Below are 10,196 nucleotides of genomic sequence, written 5' to 3' on the forward strand. Positions count from 1 at the left end.
AATATTCTTAAAAGAGTTACATTTTGGAACCAAATGAGAGGAGAAAACCTAACTAACTTACTTACATTTAACACTGAATTACAATGAGAGATGAGCTGCTTTTCACCAAAGAATTTATGAGTTGGGCTAAATTTTAGTCTGGTTTTTTGGTGACTATAGTTCTTCTAATTTGGATTTTGAAGAGCTAAAATAAAACTTTGTAAATTTAGGAATAAAATAACTAAATTCATATAGTTCACTGTGTATTGGCCGTCATATCCCTACTTCTATTTTAGAACATCCTAATCCAGCCTCCACGGATCTTTAGGGAACCATGAGTACAAGATTTTTGTATCAGATTTTTAAGCAGGCTTAGAATTCAAATCTAAGAATCATTCGTCTACGTATAGGGATAGGTCAGTTTATTCTTTGGATTCCAAAAACTATTTAAAAATTATTTAAAATAGTATTTGAATTAAAAAATATATTTTTATAGGCACAAGTAGTAGTTGGCCTCTATTATCAGTATTGAGCAGAGAAAACCATGGAAAGAAAAATCTCCCAAAAGGTTCATTGATGTTAATTTAAACTTTTCATTAACACATTTATTTAGTGCAGCTTTCTTAAAGATTTCAGCAGAGGTCCAGGTATTGTCTGAATACTGTATTTTTCTGAAATGAACTTTTAACATATGTATAGTATTTCCTTCCCCCAACCCTGCAGGCTAAGTTCATAGCACTCTGATTTTGAATCCCACATTTCCTTTGGCTCCATTTCTGTCTTTCCACACTCCAGCCCCTGAAGATAGGGTGTGGGCCTTCTCTGATAGTCCTAAACCAGAAGCAGAAAAGCATGCTGTGTGGAATCATTTTTGTTGGGACAATAGTGGAACGGCAGTGCTGTGAGCTCTACTCGCAGGCACTGAGAGGCCCAGGGTTCACAAGGCCATTGGCATTTTAGCCAAGTCCATAGGCTGCAGCAGTGGATTGAGGCCAGCTGCCAAGCTGGGCTTGGGGGCAGAGTCTTGAACTGGCTTCCAATTCCTAACAAAAGCATTGGGAAGGAAATGCCCAGTTCTCTGCCAGCAGATTAACTGAGCATGGAAATCCCGCTATACCTAAACAGCATATTCTAAGCAGTGCAAAGGAAGGTCGTCCCATGCCAGCTCTTGGAACAGTGAGCCTCTGTTTTCTGTGAACATATGTTTCTTTGCCAAATCTTTTTTTATTTTTTTAAATCAAGAGAAGCATTTATAGTTCTCTAGACTGAAGATCTAATGAGTGGATGTGTCTTACAGTGTCAGTGTCAGCTGTAAGGAGTACTACTTAAAAAAAAAAAGCCCTCTAATAAATGCCTTATTTATTAAGCATGCTTCAGCACTTAAAAATACTCTGAAATACTACGTATGATTCAAACGAGCATGACTTAGACTTCATGGCCTAGGATGTGGATTACTTAGTGAAAGCATGAGCAGCAAGGAGGAGCCGAGGTGCTGGTTGAGGCTGGAGCAGCGAGAAGGGGGCCACAGCCAGATGGAACCCCTTGCATCCTGCCTTCTGTGGGATCATCATGTCTGATCCAGCTTTGCCAATGTGGGGACATGGAGTAGGGCAAGTACACAGCTGGGCTTTTTAGAGCAGCAAACACCCTTGTCAAAAGCTCAACATGCCCCCTGCACACAGCACTGGCAGAGGGGTGGGCAAACCACCCGAGCCACCCTTCCAGCCTGACCCCTGGATACAGCCCCCTACCCTCACCCCATATAAGAAAAAAAAACAGCTCCCCTCTCAGGGGGCGAGTAAGCAGGGGAATCTGTTAACTCATTCTTGCTCCCCAACTGCTAAAGCAGTGAGTGAGTGAGTGAGTGAAGTCGCTCAGTCGTGTCCGACTCTGCGACGCCGTGGACTGTAGCCTACCAGGCTTCTCTGTCCATGGGATTCTCCAGGCAAGAATACTGGAGTGGGTTACCATTTCCTTCTCCAGGGGATCTTCCCGACCCAGAGATCGAACCCAGGTCTCCTGCATTGCAGGCAGATGCTTTAACCTCTGAGCCACCAGGGAAGCCCTGCTAAAGCAGGGGCCCTAATAAATCCTTGCCTGAAAAAAGAAAAAAAACTCAACATGATAAACATTAGACTTTTAGAGTTTCACTAAGATAGTTCTATATACAGGTAAGTGAGAAGAATGACTGTTCCATACACTGTCAGAAATGGAATGCCAGACTCCACGACCCTCAGGGAGGGATATGAGCACTCACCGTCACCGTGTTTTCTTCGATCACGTATATCTGAGGGTTGTACGTGTCAATTTCTGCAGCTGCTGTCAACTGTACTGTCTGGAAAGTCGACTGGAACATAAGAATAAAGAGCATATTTTTATCCTAGCAGAAGTTAATGCATAAAACAACATGTCCATTATTTATTTCCTTGTGGAAAGTGACTAGAGCAAATGCCAACTCTGAAGACTCAAACATCTTTGTGTGCTTAAATCACTGATATGACAGGACCCCACACAGAAACTTAGGCTGTGTGGGTGGCTGGGCCCTGCAGTGGCAAATTAAACTGAGTCGTGGCGGGTGGGGTCTAGATATCAGCTTGTTAAAATGTCTCTCTAGACGACTCTTAACTTGAAAATGGGTGAAAAAGGTTTAGAACTGAAGTTTTTAATTGGGAAAGATCATAGTTTAGGCTTTTAAAAACTTAAGTTTGTGACGTGAGAGAAAATTGAAAACTTTATGCTTGCCTAAGTCACAAAATGAAATAGAAAATCAGATTAAAAAAGAGAATTTTTCCTCTGGGTACACATGTATATAATACTGTTTGAAGACCACACGTGTCAGCAGCAGACACCCTAAACCTTATGTCAGCGCTATATAACAGTGATAACTTCAGATTTCTTAAGTATTTCTACAAAAATATTGGATTTGGGGTAGGCATTTGGAAGGACATACATTTTATGCTGATGTCATTAGTAACCTCCACAAATGAAATAGTTTTGCATGTGCTCCTGAATGCACTTACAGAAAAAGCTATGCACTACCACTGTGTTGTTTTCTCTGTAATCAAATATCGGGACTGATGCTTATTTTGAGATGAAATATAATGCCTGGATTTGAGAACTGCCTTCCCATGCTCTGGCTACTAGGATTGAGTTTTTCTGGTTACCAGGCACATGATTCAATATACTCCATGAGGTAATTTGTTAAACTATATCTGGGAGCCAGAAGAAGAGAATGCATATCCAAAAAGTGAGCAATTTATTTCTTTTCCACTGGCTCGGTCTCTGATTAGTCTTCTTAATTTTCTCAAAATGGAAGACTGCAGCAGAAGTTAACCCTGATTACTGGTCCCTCAAACATGCATTATTTGGGGAACATTAAGAGTACTGACAATGGTTTAAATTTAAAAAGGAGTAACAGTTTAGTGAATGCTCACTTCATAGTCCCTGCATAGTACAGGTGAAAGCATTTCCTTACAGCACTGATATATCTGCCCTCCCGAGTCTGGCCGTTCGCACAGGCGCACAGCCCCTGCATGGCTGATAAGTAGAGGTGGGCGTACCATGCATGCTCAGGAGAGGGAAGTCACACCTGCTAGCATTCGGCCTTTTCCAGAGCAGCCAACATGCCACTGATTTGGAGGTCTGAGCAATCACTTTGTGATGAAATTACTTTGAAATGCTGACTTACACTGCCTCAGATAAAGGGCAAAAAGTGGTATATTAATGGGCCCTAATACAGGAAATAGGATTCCTATTTCAGACTGGGTCTCCTAGGTGGTCTGAACATCCACTTGGCTGTTGAAATAGCTGAAAACAAGGTGGGGAGAAACATTTGACCTTTCATGAAAGAGGAAGATGTATAAGCCTTGATATACAGTAATTCCCATGAGTGTTTTTCAGCATAAATAATACACTGCTTCAAAATTTTGCTCCCAGAAGTGAAACTGCTGCTTCTGAAAACCTTGGGAAGGTACTTTAAAAAGTCTTACAGTTAAAATGATGTAGCTTTAAACAAACTTGAGAAAAACCAAATGCATTTTACAGAGTTGGAGTGATTGCCTTTTGATTTGCAACGGTTTTCCTTCCCAGCTGGCAAAGATTACTATGAAAACATTTGTTCCTCAAATCCAAGGAGCCAAGATCCAATGGGTAAAACTCAGCACCAATCTGCAGCAGCTGGGATGGTGGCATAACTGCGTGCTTTGCCTCTTAACAGTATTTAGAAGCGTCCTGAAGGCTTGAAAGCAACTAACAAGAAAACCGACTAAAAAGCAAACAAGCAGAAAACCCAACTCCTCACTCCTCCACTTCTCTAGCAAATTTCCCCCTGCCTTTCACAGCTCTTCTGTTATTTCTTTATCCAAGAATATTGCTTATATTTTTGTTCCAGGGACAAGTTTGGAGGGAGCTAATTCTCCAATGTTACATAAAACTCCTCAGCAGGGAATGGGGTCTGCTGGAGAGATCACGAAGTGGTTAGAATATAGGGAATAGGATACAGTTGGTAAGCACCTTGAGGACTGATTTATTCATTTTAAAATCACCTAGAGCTGCAAGGCCCCTTGGAGATTTTAGACTAATTTTTATTTTGCCTTAGAGCCAATGTTAGTAAAATGAACAACTCGCTGCTTATGTAGTCAGATTTAAAGAGCTTGGTCCATCCTTCCAGTTTCCGAGCCAGACTGAAATTCTGGCTTCCGAAATCTCTATTGGAAGCAGCTATCACTACTGCCAAGTCACACTTGCTGATGGAATAACACCCTGACATTGTTCTGGAACTTTCTTTGAACTTTTCATGAGATTGAAATGACTTTAAAAAAAGTTGTAAGCAAACTGGAGACTTCATGAGAGAAGGAGTAAGAACAGGCGAGCAGAGTGTTTATCTGGCTCTAGGAAGACAGATCCTTAGGTCGGATTCACCCTCCAGGTGGTCTGAGATCAATCAGCAGCCCCCTGGGGGTGCCAGGAATGAGGCTGAGATGTGCATGCTTTGATTTGGGTGTGGCAGAGGAGACCAGAAGGTCAGAGGAGAGCATGAGGAGACAGATAGAGAAGGTGGCCCCTCACACCCCAGACAGCAGAGGGGATCCTGACACCACTCCAGGGATTCTGCTGTGGTAGGTTGGCCTGGGGTCTAAGAAGCAGAAGCTTTGCAAGCACCTCAGGGGATTCAGAGGCACAGCCAGGTTGGGCAAGCCTTGGAAAGGGATGGAAGCATATTACTTCCAAGGTAAGATTGCTCTGGGCCACTGGGCACAGCTGACATTAGCCAGAATGCTAATTTTGTCAAGGGGTGTGAACTTAAAGCGAAGCTTTACATTTCCTTGCTATCCATAAACCCAGTAAATTAAGCTGATACTTACTGCTGCGAAAGTCCCATTCCAAATCCTGGTGGACACATTAAGGAAGTATTCTTCTTTCACCTGAAGGTCTCTCAGCCAGCACATGATGTTACTGCATGAAGCGGTTCTACAGTTCTTTCAGGTTGGAGTCAGTGATAAAAGAAGAGAAATTAGTATGAGCTTTAAAAGAAGAAATGCTAAAATTTTACGAAGACATAAAACCCAGGGAAGGATCTAGGGAAACTGGCAGTCTCGTGAACTATGAGTAATTATTATATAACCCTTCTAGAGATTCTGGCACTTTGCCTCAAAATGTAAGAAGTACACGTCCTTTGCCCTGCCATTTCCCATCTGTATGGAGGACCTCAGGAAATAATCATAAATGAGTGCAGAAAAATACAGCAAGCCTATTTATTGCACTACTATTGATGAGAGAGAAAAATAAATAATTCATGTTTATCAACAGTGTACTAGTTTATTACTGAATACACTAAGGGCTTCCCTGGTGGCTCAGATGGTAAAGAATCTGCCTGCAATGTGGGAGACCTGGGTTGGATCCCTGGGTCAGGAAGATCCCCTAGAGGAAGAGATGGCAACCCACTCCAGAATTCTTGCCTGGAGAATCCCAATGGATAGAAGAGCCTGGTGTGCTACAGTCCACGCAGTCACAAAGAATCAGACAACTACTCAGTGACTAACACGTTCACTTTTTTGTGTATATACACAAAATTCAGTACAGTTTAGTTAGTAACCTCATGATAAAGATGCCTTCCTTGAATTTTAAAAAAGTCGTCATTAAAAGAATCAATGGTTAACAAGGAAGGGTTAGTGGGGAGAGAGGGATGAATAGGTGTAGCTCAAAGGAGTTTCCGGGCAGTGAACTATTCTGTATGCCACAATTGTGCATCCACGTCATTATCCATTTGTCCAGACTCATAGACTATACATCAAGAGTAAAACTACTGTAAACCATGGACTTTGGGTAATTATGATGTGTCAGCAGGGGGGATTTGATAGTGTGGTAGGCTGTGGGTATGTGGGGGCAAGGGTATATGGGAAATTTCTGTAATTTAAACTCATTTTGCTGTGAACCTAAAACCACTGTAAAAATAAAGCCTGTTAAAAGATCTATGATATATGGGCCAAAGAAAAAAGGTAGCTTGGTCCATTTATGTAACAGTATACATGTGCCTATTTGTAGATGAATGATTATAAAGAAGAATGCTCAGTAAATGTTAAGTGGTCAACTGTTAGATTTCTAAAGAACTTTCATTTCTGCTTTGTAGTTTTTTGTGTTCTGTTTGCTTTATATTGGAAGTTGCCATTTTTACAAAGTCAAACATTTTCACAAAAATATGGAAACTTCTAAGAGGTATCATATTTTGGCATACACTGAGATGAGTTTCTCCTGGGCATTTTTACATACCTCTGTTCAGATTTAGACCACATTTACACTGTAATTACACTATAGTCACTTAAGAAACTGTTTCATTCTCCTAGCTTCCTGTTTTCCCATCCTTTCTGAAACAAAAGAATTGCAATGAAAGGAAAACAGGAGAAATTCCACGTTGTTCATAGAGGAGAACTGACATTGATCTTGTACATGTGCACTAAGTCACGATTCTATGGACTGCAGCCCACCGGCTCCTCTGTCCATAGGATTTTCCAGGTAAGAATATTGGAGTAGGCTGTCATTTCCCTCTCCAGAGGATCTTCCCAACCCAGGGATTGAACCCACGTCTCCTGCTTGACAGGCAGATTCTTTACCACCGAGCCCCCTGGGAAGCCCTGAAGTTGATCTTACTGTTTGCTAAATGTTTATGTATTTGAATACTTAATAATGTGCCAAGCACCACGCTAGACACTAGACAAGCCTCTTTCCCAAAGAAAGTGGCATATAGCTGCACAGCAGGATTTGATCAAATATGGAAAGCAGAGCAGGGTTGTCAGTCAAATTTAACAGCTCAATAAAGACATCAGTGATTCTGTGGAGAAGGTGAGAGAGGCTTTACCTCGCATACATGCCCAGCTCCCGCCCAGCTCTTTGCAGTGTTTCCAACATGCACGACACAAAACTAGTTTGACATGGGGTCCTTTTGATTTCATGAAATTATAATAATGGCATAAGTGATAATACCAATACCCTGGATTTGAGTGTATATTTTCTTGATTCACACAGACCATCAAAGGCAAAACAGGAAAGTTCTCCCACATGCGTGGTGGCAGGGAAAAAGAAGTGCCTCAATTTCCAGGTAAAACAAACAATGAATCACCCAGGGAAATTTTCACCCCATTAACCTGTCCTTACCAATTCTTTCATGTGCCGGAAATTTTCACTCTTGAAAGATACAGAAGAAGACGTCTGTCCTATTTTCAGTGGATTTATTTCGGCTTCGCAACTGATGTCACCAGCCTACAAAGAAGGACATCAAATTGGTCTTCGGAAGCAAGATGGTTTATGATGTTTTCAACTTGTTAGGAAATCCTGTTGTCCCATGTTGGGTCAAGGGAGGGCTCCCAGGATTCCCTTCACTGTGCTGACCTGGCCACACTTCTGTACATCACTACTGTAATTCTGAAGTATTCAGGTCCTTCTGATGTGATTGGACAGCATGGCACCGGTTTTTAACAGTCCATGTGTGATGAAAGAAATTTGCAATAACAACTGACTATGAGTGATTTAACCCAGGTTCTTTCCTGTGGAACAGTTTAGGCTTTTGCTTCCCTGTGGTCACCTCTGAACACCACAGAAGTAATGCTGCTGTAGCATCAGCTAAGCGCTAATCACGGGGTTTGGCTAGAGTCTCTCGGAACTACCTGGATGGCCCTTAAAGGAAAACACCAGTGCTAGAGCCTTCACCTTGGAGATTCTGGTACAATTGCCTGGGGTAGGCCTTGGCATCACACAGATTCGAAAAACGACCCAGGTGATTAAATGAGCACCCAGGGTGGACAACTACTGGACAAAAGCCCTGGCTGAGAGCTTGAAACAAAGCTACTGACTGCAGCTGTGTGGCCCAATTACTCTCCCACCATGGGTTCAACCTCTCACTTCCCAGCCAGCTAACTTCTCTATAAACAGGGCTCTGACACAGTCAGATCTTCACCTGATCAGAACGAGGTGCTAATAATAATTTCTACTATCTGTAAATCCCTAGACTCAGACATTTCTGATGACAATATCCTGCTTCTAATATGAAATTAACTGCTAGTTAACTGGCACCCAGGGTGCAGAGGGATTATCTTTTCAGTTCCTCGTCTGTAAGAGGGCAGGCATGATCACCCCCTCGGGGTGTCCCCACATGGGAAGCATGCATTTTACAGGCAGTTCGGCTGCCCTTACCTGATCTGTGTGCACCCCGGTCAGGTACATCAGCGGGTTCTTGTCTTTGGTGTATTGAGGGATGTGGATGATCACAGATGCCATGCTTACTGGAACACTTCCTGTTGTTACCTGTGTAGTAAGGACACATTCTGATTGTTGCTACATCAGACGCACATTGCAAGGAAAGTGATCAAAAACCTCAGGGTTGATGATGGGCAACTATTAAGTAGTTAGATTGAGTTCCTATGACAGTGAGTCACTACTTTATGGACTCTTTGAGTCCTTGTGTTTTCTCTCTCATTAAAATCTCAACATCTATGATTTGGACTGGTACATAATTTGTGACTTAGGAGATGGTTAAAAACACCTGCCATCTGTGCGTTTGGCCTGTCAGGGCATGAAGTCCCACTCTGCCCCTGATAGCAGTGGGGCTTAGGCAAGATACTTGACCTCTTCATGCTTCAGTTTTCTCATTTGTAAAATAAAGATAGGCAGCAACTCAGTAGCCATGCACAGGTATAGCCTCTGTTCTCACTGGTGGGAAGTCTGTCCTAGTTTTTCAGGGCTCATACCCTATTGGGGTTAGACATTTTAAAGAACGCTCATAGGAATAATAATCCTACCAATCTCATAACTGATCTGGGAATTAAATGGGTTAACATGTATAAAGCATTTCATACAAAGGCTGATACTTATTATATGTCTTTGAATATTATTTTATTGTTACTACTAATTGACTAAATGTTTCATTAAACAAGTAACTGCCAAATACCATGCACATTTTGTAAATTCCATCAATTTGGATCACAAATCAAGATTCTTTTAAGGACTTTTTAAAGAATATAAATTATCACCAAATTATAGAGTTGTAACCATTTGACAGATTAGTAGAATATGTACAAAAATAAAATGACAGGCTGGTAGATGGATTCTTTCCTTTTTATTTAACAAAGTTTATGTAATGTCATTATAAAATAATCTCTCACAAATTCGTTTCTCTTTATATAACTGGAAACAAACTTTAATAATTACCAATTAATAGCCAATAGAAATTGATTTAAAAATATTTTGTATACTACTTAGCATGACTGTACAAAGTAAATATTTGTATACAAATGGTGAGCTTCTCAAACAGAAGTGGTTTCCAAGCATAAATTGGTATTATATTGCAGAGACTTCTGTCCACAGTAGTAGCTTTATGTTAATACTCTGTTGATTAATATTCAATATTTGCTTTCAAAATACACCAATAATCCCTTACCCTGGATACAAAACTATGTATCAATACAAAGCCCAGCTGTTTATTTATTGATGGCCCATCTTTGTGGTTCTCAAAGAACGGCACCTGGCCCAGAAGCATCCGCATCCCCTGGGAACTTGTTAGACCTGCACATTGTTGGGCCCACCCCAGACGTTTTGAATCAGAACTACTGGAGATGGAGCCCAGTGACATATGTTTGACCACACTCAGGTGATCCTAATGTGTGCTCAAATTTGAGAACCACTGGCATATTTCAACTTCGTTTTACTTCTTCTTCTCTTCCTGCCCT

The 10,196-nt window shown here is 41.4% G+C and overlaps 1 protein-coding gene across 2 annotated transcripts in view; it reads right to left on the minus strand.

Moving 5' to 3' along the window:
- Positions 1 to 10,196, minus strand: part of ITGA2 (integrin, alpha 2 (CD49B, alpha 2 subunit of VLA-2 receptor)) — a 110,641-nt gene that overhangs the window by 4,293 nt on the left and 96,152 nt on the right. For both annotated transcript variants that reach the window (XM_010857169.1, XM_010857170.1), the window contains exons 25-28: positions 8,665 to 8,775; positions 7,630 to 7,734; positions 5,343 to 5,456; positions 2,237 to 2,326 (exon numbers count right to left, since the gene is read on the minus strand). In XM_010857169.1, coding sequence (XP_010855471.1) covers positions 2,237 to 2,326; positions 5,343 to 5,456; positions 7,630 to 7,734; positions 8,665 to 8,775 — 420 coding nt within the window. The remainder of the gene's footprint in view (positions 1 to 2,236; positions 2,327 to 5,342; positions 5,457 to 7,629; positions 7,735 to 8,664; positions 8,776 to 10,196) is intronic.

The sequence above is a fragment of the Bison bison genome, unplaced genomic scaffold (genome assembly GCF_000754665.1).
Source record: "Bison bison bison isolate TAMUID 2011002044 unplaced genomic scaffold, Bison_UMD1.0 scf7180017864378, whole genome shotgun sequence".
NCBI lineage: Eukaryota > Metazoa > Chordata > Mammalia > Artiodactyla > Bovidae > Bison > Bison bison.